The following is a 15,060-nucleotide window of genomic DNA, read 5'->3' as shown; positions in this document are numbered from 1 at the left end:
AGGTGCAGCCTGACAATCCATTTTTCAGTACTTCACTATTTGCGTTCGGTTTTTTTATGAAACAACTTCACTCTGTAATTATCCATGAAGCGTCATAGCAGTGAAGTTGGTTCACAAAAAATATGGCGCTGACTTCATTAATTTTATGACGAAGACCAATAAATGTACTAAAATTCTACAAAAATCTCCTATATTTGAGCTTTAATTTCCTAACCGCATTGCCCTATGTATCCTCGTCACATTTCATCAATCGGTTTGTCCCATTCAAAAGCTTTTCTATAACATTATTCTCCACCTTCCCACTTTAAAATTAAAATCGCAACCACTAATCAGAGCCTCATATGTGTGTGTTTGTGTCTTCATAAACATCACTGTGCGGTGGTTACTTTATAGTTGAAAAGGTTAGACGTGCATTTTTCTACTGATTTTTCAAGATCATCATTGAACAAAAACACTGTTATTATTCATGATTCGATATCTTTTGCTGTAATTTTTGTGCAAGGAAAATGAATACAACACACAAACCAATTGTACATAATTCATTCGAACAAAAAGTTTGCATGTTCCATCAAAAGCACACGATAGAAAATGCATATAATATGGAATGGATAGATGTGGATGGTGTAGGTTAGGCTAGGTAGGTATAAGTAGTACCTTTAAATATGCACATCCGTAAAACTTAACATGGTGATATGTTGTAGCCGATGGTATTTATAGTGTGCATATAAATGATGTATAAGGCTAAAAAAAAGCATGCAATCACGTTGTATATATATGGTGTAATCTTGGCCAACATTAATATAGGAATATAGGAAAGCACACAAGCGTGCTGGGTATATAATATGAAATGTTTAGCAAAATGGCCAATTTGAAATCGTTTCCACGGTTTCGTTTTAGCCCGTTATAAAAGTTATCAAATATCGCAAAATAAATTCCGTTTTCAGTTTATCGTCGACTGTGAAACTGCTCAGTTCTCTTGCTCAAAATATATATATCGCGCTCAGTTCACTGTAATAACATACTCTTGGTCCCGTACTTTGATTTTATTTTCATGGATTTCGTTTTCGTTTTTACTTGGTTCTAACCGAAAAGTTTTTTTTTCGTTTTTGATTTTATCCAACCGTTTTCGTGGCGCACAGAGATTGTGGAAAATCCGACGGGAAAAACCTGTTCATAAACACGAACAAATTTCGGTCGCGTATATTGGTTGTGTTATCGAGCATATAAGAATTGTTATAAATGGAAATAATAATGGAAATCGAACAAGGATTCTTTAATGAAATGACTTCAAGTGGATAGAAAGTGATGATTAATTGAGTTGGTTTTTTTGTTATTTCGTTACTTGTTGATGACAGTCTTAACGAATCTAATGATTGGATAGGGAAAATTGAGTTTTTCTTCGTAAAACAGCTTACGGTGAATATAAAACCCAATTTTCGTAATAAAAGAAACTTTAACCAACTGAAAATGCGAACACATGTTACAACATATGGAACTTTTTAGTGAGCTTTCGTATTTGTGAAGAGCGTTTTCTTTTCAAATTCATATCCAGTGGTAATGATAACCATAGACCAAATTACCATGGACTATTTTTGGGAAAACGTTTTTGCATTTTTTAAAAATTTTTCCTAAGTTTTCCTAATTTTCCTCATATTTTCCACGATTTTTTTTTGAAAATTTAAAAACTATTTTTCAAGTCCCTGATTAAGATGTAGGATATAGCCTTTTTTCAAGAATTTCAAAAGTTATCAGTAAAGAATGTTTCAGAATTGAAAGAATCAAATCTCTTTAAAATCAGAAATTTTCCGAATTTTCAGGAAAATGAATTCTTGAAAATTCCTGCAATTCTTGCCCTGCTTGGTAAACTTTAGACTTATAACATAGATTCGTTTCATAATTGAATCTTGGATGATTCTTCAGTTCAGATAGTAGCAACAGCAAAAATATTCTTTCGTTCTCGGATGAGGGGTGTACCGAGAGTGAGTAATTTTGTCGAATTTAAAAAAATAATAATTTTTAAACGAAAAATCACCTATTGTCAATGTCTAATGCAAGAATTGAACAAGAGTGAATTGAATTGAATGTATTAAGACCGAAAACACACCAGCGATTTTGCGTTGCTAATATTGACAATTATGCTGCGTCTTCCATTATTTATCGTATGCTGCATAACTTAATAATCTCTCTTCTTCTCCTCAGTGACGCAAAATTTCTTATGTCACGGCAGAGTAAATTAAACCAGGCAGGAGAGCTTGGTTTATTTTACTCTGCCTCTGCCGTGCTCATTTGTTTTATCCAAAGAAAATTTTTTGAATGAAGTGGTCTAATAAATTGCATTGGCATGTAATAGCTGGAGAATAAGTTATTCAATTGTTCAATTTCGAGACCTTTCTCTGTATAAATACTGCAGCTGGTTAAATGAAATCATCAATCAATTTTAGTTCTTAAATTCTGAGCAATCTTTTAAATGTTATACTCTGTAGATCTATTGATTAATGACCAAATCACCGATTGTACTTTGCAAGGGATTTAAACAGGACCACAGCACTGCTCCATTAACAAAGAAAATACTCGGAGATCGACGAAATCACAGTAAGCTCTATGTTTATCTTGCAAGGATAGATCCATTTAGTTGGTTGTATGAGTTAAACATCCATACAATTTTAAGCGGCAGCCCTTATCACTAAAGCCTCCAAATTTGACCCTTGGTAACGCAATATTAATTCTAGGATCAGTGTTACGACGGTACTGATTTATTAATGTTTGTCTGCTTTTAATATCCGCATTTAATAATCGGTTATTGCACTAACATAACCAATCTGACTGATAAAATATTATCGCATTGTTCCACACTTTGGCTCCCCCGAAAGATTGTAGAGGTATACGAAACCGACCCATGTGCCGAATGTTACTTTCTAATCAATTTTTTCTTTATCTTGTATCATGACATAAGTACGTCCCCGATGATTAAATTCACGTCAGAGTAAAGTAACCCGGACGGGTGATTTAACTAGGGACCTGAAGTAGCCATATATTTTTTTGCGAATTAAACTTTTCAATTTTAATTATGATACTATGTCAGTGGTAATGTATCTTAGACGAAGACATAAAGACCTGTCCCAACATAGTTAAGTTTCAGTGTGAATAGAAAGAGAAATTCCATTTAGACTTACATAGCTTGTGGTTGGTAGAGATCTATCCCTCAATGCCTTTTCAATGAATAGTAAGGTATCTAGGTAACTCAATGCACTGCTGGCGTTAAATTACTCTTAAAATTAAAGGCAAAAGGTTCATTTAGATGAAGAGAGTTGTGTGTTTGTGCTGTTTATGTTTTTCTCTCGAGTTAATTCTGTAGAATATACACCATCAGCTACACCCAACACTTTGTACCATTTAAAATTTAAAACTTTTCGCACACGGTTATCAGAAGTTTTACTGTCAGATCTATTACTTCAATTGATCCAACTATATTCAAAAGACTTATTCCAAATCTTTTACTTCATCTTTTTGAACATGCTTTTTATTATATAAAACCGATTTAGTCTGAGGTTTTTGTTTATTTCTGCAGTCGTTGTCGATAACAGATGACGATCGGGCTTTTAGTAATAATAACTTGTGAGTTTGACTATAGTATCACAAATGGATCCCACGTGTAATGAATTACTTCCTCCACATCCAATGTAGTCTACTATTTTCATAGCATAAGAAGAAGAAGTTCCATAAATTAATCAGAATCTTCGTGCTTCGCAAAAGCTTTCCTGATGTACAGAGGAAATCAGTTATCAAATCCACAGATAATCAACTGTGACCTCACATTGGACAATAAAATATCAACGAAATGAAACGGAACTTTTCAATTTTAAACAAAAGCATCGCTGCCGTAGTCAATTGAACGATTAAACACACACAAAAAAGGTTCGCTGCACAAGTAATTCACCGACATGTCCATGTAAAAAGAGAAATAACCAGAAATAAATCCAGTGCCTCTGACTTTCGAAAACGAAATGTAAATCAACGAAAAGTGCCTAAATTGTGAAAGTACAACGAAATTTTGTGCCCTCTTGCCTTAGTTCGTATATATATAAGAAGAAACACCAACAACAAAAAGTTCTCTAATTTATGTGTGAATCTGTGTGGATATAAAAGAAAACGGATCATATTATCATTATATGTGAGGGAAATTCGTGCAATGTTACAGTTATATACGAAGAAAATATGGTGGCAACTGGGAAACAGTGGCTTTTCGCTGGAATTACACTAGTTCTGGGGTAAGTAAAGTGGCGCATATTCTTTTTCAGAAACGTCCAACCGACGTACCAACATATGCATAAAGCAGTTAGTACACGCTACACTTGAACTATATATTCATAATGTATATAGCGCCACAGTATGTATATAGAGTTTATGGTGTAGACATATAAAGTGGCACAGATAAATGAGTGATAAATGTAATATGAGAAGAATTGGTTTTTTTTTTGCTGACGGGTGTCTCATCGGCATACGAAAATTAACATAGAGAACAAGAGCATCCATACATATATTTGTCCATCCAATGTAATTAACCCGCTCAGTACCCCTGCTAACATCTATTTTTAGCAGAGGGTGGCAACTGCGGACACCTCGAAATTATTTGCATTGTTCGAAAATTTAAAAAAATGGTTTTTATGTCTGGCTGATGCTTGAATTTCAAGCACACAAGAAAAATCCGTTCAAATTGTTCTTCCATTCGTTAATTTAAATTATATTTTTAATCACTGTCACATCCCCAATGAAGTTTGACTATTCCGACAAGTTCTGCCGTGTTAAGACCAAAGACCGTATCGTATTTGTGTATTTAATTTTAAAGAACATTCGAGAGCATTTTTTATTCTTACTGAAAGATTCCTCTTTTCAAATGGTTTCCAATGGAATGCAGACACGGCTGTTTTAATCATTGTAAAACATTTAATTGGGTCCTATCAATTTGGTTACTTTGGGAACTTTTGAGAATTTCGGGACCTAATCCAACAATTTTAGGGGCAGGTATGCCTCTTAAAAGCACTGATTTTTTATAACTTTGTCTGAATCTCGCACATAAAAAAACGAAATGGCGGATCCATATTTTTGATTGGATCACTGTGATATTATGATAAAATGAAGTTAAAATAGATAGGCAGTCAAATTGTTCAGCTGGTCGACCAGCTCACAATCTACTCATAAAAAGGGATCCGTAACGTTAGACTATATACCAAAAGTTTCGAATTGTAACGAAAAGACAAAAAATCTATCGATAACGTTACCACTTACGTTATCGATAGATTTTTTGTCTTTTCGTTACAATTCGTAACGTTACAATCACGTAATCATCTCTCTAACGCTAAAAGTCTATTTCTAAAAATCAATCAGTATGCTGAAAACGTAGTTTTTAATATAGGGTCATGGTACCTTAGAGTAATTATACCTTCGCACATACCAATTTTGCTTAACCTGAGACGAAAAGCTCAGGGGCGCAAATTGCAAGAACCGGACATCTGCACACAAACCAAAACAGGACTCCTTTTTCACATTCACTAAATCACAAAGAAACTATCCTTCGGAACGACAAACAGAGCTATAGCTCTTCCCTTGCCCACACATCACGTAAAGTGACAAAAAAGAAGAAAGAAAAGCTGTTTCGACCTCGAGAACTAACGGCGGTCACTGGTCAGAGTGGACTGACCATCTTCAGTTGCTTCCGCTAGCCTCTTACACAAGACAGCAGCAAAACGTTCCATGAACAAGTGTAGGATAGTTTGCATTGAGAAATTGCCATCTGCTGATGGAAAATTTGGGGAAATAGCGGAAAGCTGCTAAGAAATCACCAAAAAAATGCAGCAAAGCAAACAAAAGAACTGAGCCTGAGCTTCAAAAGTAAAAAATAAAAAACAAAAATAAAAATTCTCATGCGCCGTACTCACGTCACCAACCGTCTGATCGTCTGATCCGCTCATTTTCACCATTCATCCATCCAGCGAAAATTGCACAATCACCGGCAAAACAGCAACAACGACAACGAAACAACGAAATGGAAAAACGGAAAAAATTGCACAATCACCGGCAAAACAGCAACAACGACAACGAAACAACGAAATGGAAAAACGGAAAAACAATGCGAAAATCTCGCGAAAAACTTCGATTGAAGTCAATTTGACTGAAATAATTTGACTGAAAATGTTTCTTAGCCTTCTGTGTAGCAACAATACTGAACAAAATCAGTAGAAGAAGTGAGTAGTGAGTGAAGTATGGCCTCAAGCTACACTAATTGGCCCAAAATTCCGGATGACGAAACTCTATTTACAGAGAATGACTCGCCAGCACTCAATCTGTAAAGATCAACCAGTCGCCTTCAAAACACAAACGTTGAAACTCAATTTGCAGGGAATGACTCGCTATAGCACTCGATCTGCAAAGATCAACTTTAGTCGGCTTTACAATGGAAACATCAGAAAAGAGAGTAAATCCAGTCTTTGAAGTCACAAACCGTAACTGAATCTACGAAATTACAATTGCGAGTGAAGTAACAGTATAAGCAAAACTATGATGACTGCTAAAGCGATCAACAGCGAGTGAAGCACAACAGCAAACGACAAAATCATTGGTCGAAAATGACTCTTGGTCGAAAATGACTCTTGCAAGAAGTGACTCACAAGCACTCGACTTGCAAAGACTGACCTCAATCCTCAACACAAAGAGACATTTCCGTTTTCCATTTTCGCTTTCGCTTTCCTCCCTAACTCCAATCATTCACAGGTCCAAGCAGCTTGAGGCCATACTTCACTCACTACTCACTTCTTCTACTGATTTTGTTCAGTATTGTTGCTACACAGAAGGCTAAGAAACATTTTCAGTCAAATTATTTCAGTCAAATTGACTTCAATCGAAGTTTTTCGCGAGATTTTCGCATTGTTTTTCCGTTTTTCCATTTCGTTGTTTCGTTGTCGTTGTTGCTGTTTTGCCGGTGATTGTGCAATTTTCGCTGGATGGATGAATGGTGAAAATGAGCGGATCAGACGATCAGACGATCAATTTGCAGGGAATGACTCGCTATAGCACTCGATCTGCAAAGATCAACTTTAGTCGGCTTTACAATGGAAACATCAGAAAAGAGAGTAAATCCAGTCTTTGAAGTCACAAACCGTAACTGAATCTACGAAATTACAATTGCGAGTGAAGTAACAGTATAAGCAAAACTATGATGACTGCTAAAGCGATCAACAGCGAGTGAAGCACAACAGCAAACGACAAAATCATTGGTCGAAAATGACTCTTGGTCGAAAATGACTCTTGCAAGAAGTGACTCACAAGCACTCGACTTGCAAAGACTGACCTCAATCCTCAACACAAAGAGACATTTCCGTTTTCCATTTTCGCTTTCGCTTTCCTCCCTAACTCCAACCATTCACAGGTCCAAGCAGCTTGAGGCCATACTTCACTCACTACTCACTTCTTCTACTGATTTTGTTCAGTATTGTTGCTACACAGAAGGCTAAGAAACATTTTCAGTCAAATTATTTCAGTCAAATTGACTTCAATCGAAGTTTTTCGCGAGATTTTCGCATTGTTTTTCCGTTTTTCCATTTCGTTGTTTCGTTGTCGTTGTTGCTGTTTTGCCGGTGATTGTGCAATTTTCGCTGGATGGATGAATGGTGAAAATGAGCGGATCAGACGATCAGACGGTTGGTGACGTGAGTACGGCGCATGAGAATTTTTATTTTTGTTTTTTATTTTTTACTTTTGAAGCTCAGGCTCAGTTCTTTTGTTTGCTTTGCTGCATTTTTTTGGTGATTTCTTAGCAGCTTTCCGCTATTTCCCCAAATTTTCCATCAGCAGATGGCAATTTCTCAATGCAAACTATCCTACACTTGTTCATGGAACGTTTTGCTGCTGTCTTGTGTAAGAGGCTAGCGGAAGCAACTGAAGATGGTCAGTCCACTCTGACCAGTGACCGCCGTTAGTTCTCGAGGTCGAAACAGCTTTTCTTTCTTCTTTTTTGTCACTTTACGTGATGTGTGGGCAAGGGAAGAGCTATAGCTCTGTTTGTCGTTCCGAAGGATAGTTTCTTTGTGATTTAGTGAATGTGAAAAAGGAGTCCTGTTTTGGTTTGTGTGCAGATGTCCGGTTCTTGCAATTTGCGCCCCTGAGCTTTTCGTCTCAGGTTAAGCAAAATTGGTATGTGCGAAGTTGTTTATGTCGTCGTAAGATGAAAGGTGCCCTGGCACTATCGTTGTCCACTCTTACCTTGTTAGGCGGCGCTTATTGCATGGATTGGGGTATTAGCGTTTTTTGGGGTTCCCATTGTGTTCCACTTTGCAAGAGAGAACGAGAAGTAGCTGTGTGAAACGAATGAATGCAATAGCCGTGTGAAACGAATGCAATGTTACTGAAATCTCTGGTTGGTTTGTATCCTGATTTCAAACGTGATGATGAATGTCTGATCTGCCTGATAGTACGCGGAATTTCTTTAACGGACCTACGCGACCTGTGGGCGAGAATCTCATCAAGCCCGATGTGGACAAAATCGTTCTGCTTGGACCTGGATGATGCGATTTGATTTGGGTCGGACCAAAAAACGGACCAAGAGTGAATGATTGGAGTTAGGGAGGAAAGCGAAAGCGAAAATGGAAAACGGAAATGTCTCTTTGTGTTGAGGATTGAGGTCAGTCTTTGCAAGTCGAGTGCTTGTGAGTCACTTCTTGCAAGAGTCATTTTCGACCAAGAGTCATTTTCGACCAATGATTTTGTCGTTTGCTGTTGTGCTTCACTCGCTGTTGATCGCTTTAGCAGTCATCATAGTTTTGCTTATACTGTTACTTCACTCGCAATTGTAATTTCGTAGATTCAGTTACGGTTTGTGACTTCAAAGACTGGATTTACTCTCTTTTCTGATGTTTCCATTGTAAAGCCGACTAAAGTTGATCTTTGCAGATCGAGTGCTATAGCGAGTCATTCCCTGCAAATTGAGTTTCAACGTTTGTGTTTTGAAGGCGACTGGTTGATCTTTACAGATTGAGTGCTGGCGAGTCATTCTCTGTAAATAGAGTTTCGTCATCCGGAATTTTGGGCCAATTAGTGTAGCTTGAGGCCATACTTCACTCACTACTCACTTCTTCTACTGATTTTGTTCAGTATTGTTGCTACACAGAAGGCTAAGAAACATTTTCAGTCAAATTATTTCAGTCAAATTGACTTCAATCGAAGTTTTTCGCGAGATTTTCGCATTGTTTTTCCGTTTTTCCATTTCGTTGTTTCGTTGTCGTTGTTGCTGTTTTGCCGGTGATTGTGCAATTTTCGCTGGATGGATGAATGGTGAAAATGAGCGGATCAGACGATCAGACGGTTGGTGACGTGAGTACGGCGCATGAGAATTTTTATTTTTGTTTTTTATTTTTTACTTTTGAAGCTCAGGCTCAGTTCTTTTGTTTGCTTTGCTGCATTTTTTTGGTGATTTCTTAGCAGCTTTCCGCTATTTCCCCAAATTTTCCATCAGCAGATGGCAATTTCTCAATGCAAACTATCCTACACTTGTTCATGGAACGTTTTGCTGCTGTCTTGTGTAAGAGGCTAGCGGAAGCAACTGAAGATGGTCAGTCCACTCTGACCAGTGACCGCCGTTAGTTCTCGAGGTCGAAACAGCTTTTCTTTCTTCTTTTTTGTCACTTTACGTGATGTGTGGGCAAGGGAAGAGCTATAGCTCTGTTTGTCGTTCCGAAGGATAGTTTCTTTGTGATTTAGTGAATGTGAAAAAGGAGTCCTGTTTTGGTTTGTGTGCAGATGTCCGGTTCTTGCAATTTGCGCCCCTGAGCTTTTCGTCTCAGGTTAAGCAAAATTGGTATGTGCAAAATTGTCAACGCCTACATGTGTTAGTAAAAGCTCTACGTAAAATTGTACGAAATGTGAATCTTATACAAACTGATGTCGGGACCACATTTTATCGTACGAAATACCTCTCTAGGTATAATTACTCTAAGCATGGTACAAATAACGTTGCAGGTGGTTCTGATAATATCGGTTTTAGTAACGTTACGTCAGTGAACGAAAAAATAACGATAAAATAACGTTATGCCAGAACCCTGTAATAGTACATTTTCTACCTTGGAGTATATTTCGAGAATAACTTCGTATGTACAATTGTATATAACGAGCGCCAGCGAGTGTATATACAATTGTACATAAGAAGTGATTCGAAAAATATACACCAAGGTAGAACAATGTTTTATCTCCTGCAAGCTGATATTTCATATATTAGCGAAATAACCACAAAAATTTGGATTTAAAATTAATTAATTAAGCATGTTGTTTTAAAACGCATTCACAACAAAAAAAAACATCATACAGAGAATCCTTTATTTACTTACTCACACACATATATGTACTATCCACCTCAACATTTCGTTCAAATCACAATATTCCGACTACTCTGATTATTTGATCGATGTAGAAGTGACTAACGAACCACTACCGAAACCAATTGCATCGCGTTATGTGATTTGTTGGCGTAGTGGTCAGCATGTTTGGTTGATATGCTGCTGGTCCCGTGTTCGCTTCCGCCGTTCGGCGATTTTTTTTTTCAAATATGTAGATGGAAAGTAAATTTACCCTAGGTGGGTTATGTGTGAATTATCCAATCGTATAGGCTGTGGTTATGTATGTGTTTGTGTTTATATGCAGAAACGCGTAATGTATGAAATATCAGCTTGCAGGAGATGAAAACAAAACTGATCATGCGTCTTTATCCGATTTTATTACTATACTACGCGCGAGCATGTAATTATTTAACCCGCGCAAACAAGTATGACCAATTTTGTTTGTTTGAGTGGACCTTTTTCCTCCTTTGTTATGATCTGTCAGTTTTTTCATTTTGCGATTTAGTATGGAAATGAAAACTAAAATTGAGATATCTTTGCTGTTTTAAGTGGTTTTTCACATTTTTTGGACCAAAATGTTTTAAAGTGTATTTGGAATCGATTGGCATTAACAGATTGTGTGAAAATATTTTTTTCTATTTTATTATTTTATTAATGCCAATCGATTCCAAACACATTTTAAAACATTTTGGTCCAAAAAAATATGAAAAACCACTTAAAACAGCAAAGATATCTCAATTTCAGTTTTCATTTCCATACTAAATCGCAAAATAGAAAAACTGACAGATCGTAACAAAGGAGAAAAAAGCTCTCTCTGTCGTATAAATTTATACGTTTAATGGCGTGGATTTGTGTCTTTGCCTTTAAGGAGCTTTCGGGAGCTTTAAGCTTCTTTTGTATTCCAAATACAATACAAATCAAAGAAGAAAGAAAAGAGAAGAATGACGCTTTCGAAACTCTCAAAATTTTCCTTAAGAATATGTTGAGTGAACAGAAAATGTTTTGATCTTTTAAAAGAAGTTGAGAGCTTTCGAAATCTCTCCGAAGCGCACACGGTGTTGTTGCCAGCTTCTAGTTCACGTTACACCATTAAATGTGCTTACTGATGATAATCATAAAATCAGTTTTCATAGATCATTTTCATGACCTTGTAAACGTCAGACACGATCCCAACTGTCAGACATGTCGAAAAATATCGAATGAATTGAACGAACGATTTTCATATAAAAATCAGTAAATTGAACGCAGTTAACGTCAATTGATTGAGATTAAGGACTACTTGACGAAAAATTAAGTGGGGTTACGTTGACAAGTACCGTATAATGAAAATGATCTATAATATTCAATGCTTTAATGCATCAATTTTTTCAGAAAAGACCAATGAAAACTATGAAACCTTTTGGTAGCGTACACAATAATAATAAGAACTTACGAAGGTTTTGGTAGATTTTTTTACATAAAATGCGCATAAATCTAGTTTATAACTTATTCGTAAGTGCTACTAATCTTCCCATTCGTTCACAAGGTAAGAAAATAGCAATTTTAAGTGCACTGAAAGTTTGTAATTTCACATTTCGACGTGATGGGCTGCTGATTGATCATGTACAACGGAAAACCGTGAAAACCAAAATTGATCTCTTCCAATTCTATTGATGACATCTGTTATCGATAAAGAACGACAAAAATAAGCGACAAGCTTACGTTCACTCGGTTTTATATTGCGCCAAATGTGTTTAGTTAAGTAAAATGTTGTAAAAGATTTTGTTCCATCAAAAGAAGTAGTAGAGAGGTTTTTTCTGTTTTTTTCTTCACTTCAATCAAAATGTTTTAGTCCAATACTGAAGTTATAATAAAAAAGAAAAATCACAACTTCCTTCCTTCGCATATACCACTCTTTTAGGTGGTGTTCCCCCTCCGATTAAACTAGGTCTGCATTATTAAAAAAATAAAGTTACGAAATGTTTGCCCACCCAAATCACAACACAGCCCGAATATACGAAAGGTAAACTGTGCCGGTTAATTTATGATTCCTTTGACTGTTAAGTCAAGGGTCTTACGTCAGAAAATACGCCTTGATCGATTTTGTGTATGAAATGTTAGCAAAATACGGAAATGTCTGTTACGCTTGTTGGCTTGATAAACTTGAGTAATTCTAAACCGATTTTGGTTTCAATCGACGAGGAATAAAATTCTTGAGGTCAAGTTCGTAGATGAGCAATATCGGACTAATGATCTGGGAGTTATTCCCAAAAGAATTTTTGTCTGGTTTTTGATGGCATACGATAACTTGAGAAATCCGGAGCCAATTTTGGAACTTTTGGTTTTAATCGATGAGGAATAACATTTTAGGAATAAAATTCGCTCTAAAATAACGGACTACTCGGGGTAGTGCCGAACTGATTTTCAAAACTTTTTGTTTCTTTCATTCAAGAATCAAAATCTGGTTCACAGATGAACAAAATCGATCTAATGTTCTGAGAGTTTAGTCTCGACAGAGACTTTGCGTCAATATTTGATGGCCAACCATAGTAATGTTGAACCGTTTTTCGGAAAACTTTGTTCCAATCCAAGAAGCATGCAATATTTCGATTGAAAATCAACAGGCAACAGTCATTTTTTTCCAACCTTTACTCACATAATACAACATGCAGGCCCAGCCACTCGGGTCATCAGAAAGCTTACATTTTCTGTTTTACAAGGGAGTTAAAAATGCCAATTCTTTTTGATGTTTGCTGTTTGTCCACTACCTGTGGTATTATCGCCAAGTCTATGCCTTCGGTTTTATTTATTTTTTTTTTTTTTCAAAGGTAAAGGTAAAGTGACCTGACCCACCCATAGTGTGGGACCTTATTTTAATAATTTTCGTTTCTGCTCCATATAATATTATAAATGCAAACAGAAAACAGATAAACATTTTCCCATATTTTATAATGTTTAATATCTAAAACGATGATTTTTAAATTGTTTTCATTTCAAAATAAAGAAAAATGCTGAAAAGCTTCAGTACAATATGTATACATGGCCTGACGTGATACGAAACAATATTTACAATAATTTTCCTTAAAAATTTTTCGGATATGTTTCATGTTTTTCGAATGAACACAGAATAAGTTTTAGCCATTCTCCGATTTATATTATAAAAAAACCAACCTGGGGATGTGGTATACTCTTCCTACTTGATAATACCCGTTCTATCAATACAGACTTCATTGGGGTATCTGTAGAACGGACTTAGTTCAACTGAGTTTTATAATCAATGGACTAATGATTCGCTACCATAGAAATTGGCGTTCGCTTGTTTTCATGCAATTAAATACCAAATTTGGTTACTTTATGTAATGGTTGTACACGATTTGATTTAATCGGAACCGTGTCGTATAAAGAGAGAAATGAAAATAATGGGAAAAAAACCGAAACCGGAATTATATAAAAATCAAATCAAAACCTTTTCGTCGGGTACAAAAATAACTGCAATCACGAATATGTCTCAAATTACAATTTTTTTTTTCGTTAAGTTTAAATCTGAAAATAGCTGACGGGTTCTAAAAATACGCCATAACGATTGTATATTCTAATGTTTCAAATTTATTAATATTTTCGTTTTGTCGTTTCCCATTTTAATAACTTCATCAAACCGTTCCTTCCGAACAAAACCGCAGAAATTATAATTGTTGTAACGATGTTGTGTGGTCGCTTGGAATCGTTTTAATTTAATTTTATTTTTTGGTTTCTTTTCAGCCTATACGAAATATCAGAAGCGAAGAAAAACTATACGCTGCGGCCCAGAGTCGTTCTTCCGGAAAATTATGTTAAAGGTGAGGTAATTTTAGTACCACTCAGCTTACTTTTTACGAGATGTGTACGTATGCGAGCGCTTTGCTCGAGTAGAAATTCACATTGAGTTTAAACTGCGGTGAGTGTACAAATATAAAATTTGACTTGCAAATTTATTGTACTAAACAGCTAGTTATATGAGAAATATAAGTGTACGTATACGTCATTGTTTGGAGATTTTTATTTTGTCGAGAGGTAGGTTAGTAGCCTGAGCCGAAGGCAAGGGCTTTAATCCATGTGGCAAAATAACAATCTCTAAACAATTACGTAAGGCATTTTACTTGCGAAGCCCTGCGAAAATTAAAATTATCGCAAGAGTCAACCGTCTGTCTTATGCGAAAATTACATTTTTGCAGGGTGCCACAAGTTAAATCTATGGGGTAGGGTAGTCTCGCACACCACACAATTCATGGTGTGCGAGACTCACCTCTAAATAGTGAATCTCGCACAATCATGACTTTTCGTTATATGTCGTAAAAGGACGCATACTATGGTTCGCGTGTGCGAGATTCCCCGACACCAAATTTATTGAGCCATAATAGAACGGATCGAAGGTCCTAGTGTGTCTGGAAAGTCAAGTGCGTGACCGCACAGATAAAATGGGATTGGAATTTTAAGTTAATTCTGTTAACCTAGGAATTGAAGAAATCATGCCTGCACGTTAGTAAGCAGGCGTGACGCAAGTCCACACTACAAAAAAAAAAATTATTTTAGGGACTAAGGAACATACAGCAACTTTTTGACTTTTCCCCCTTGGCTCACACGACTCTTAAAGCTATAATAATTTTTAAGAAATTTGTTGTTTGGTTGTCCTCATCATCTGCCATTTGTGACGCAATTTTTT

At 36.2% G+C, this 15,060-nt stretch overlaps 1 protein-coding gene across 1 annotated transcript in view; it reads left to right on the top strand.

The window, feature by feature from the left end:
• Positions 1-3,820: 3,820 nt before the first annotated feature.
• LOC119079075 (glycine receptor subunit alpha-2) overlaps positions 3,821-15,060 on the top strand; it is a 32,727-nt gene continuing 21,487 nt past the window's right edge. Inside the window, exons 1-2 of the mRNA XM_037186885.1 lie at positions 3,821-4,268; positions 14,121-14,197. Of these exons, the coding sequence (XP_037042780.1) occupies positions 4,216-4,268; positions 14,121-14,197 (130 nt within the window). The 5' untranslated portion in view covers positions 3,821-4,215. The remainder of the gene's footprint in view (positions 4,269-14,120; positions 14,198-15,060) is intronic.

This window comes from Bradysia coprophila, unplaced genomic scaffold (assembly GCF_014529535.1).
Source record: "Bradysia coprophila strain Holo2 unplaced genomic scaffold, BU_Bcop_v1 contig_297, whole genome shotgun sequence".
Classification (NCBI taxonomy): domain Eukaryota; kingdom Metazoa; phylum Arthropoda; class Insecta; order Diptera; family Sciaridae; genus Bradysia; species Bradysia coprophila.
Note: the sequence above shows the minus strand (reverse complement) of the source record. Positions and strands in the feature narration are given on the sequence as shown.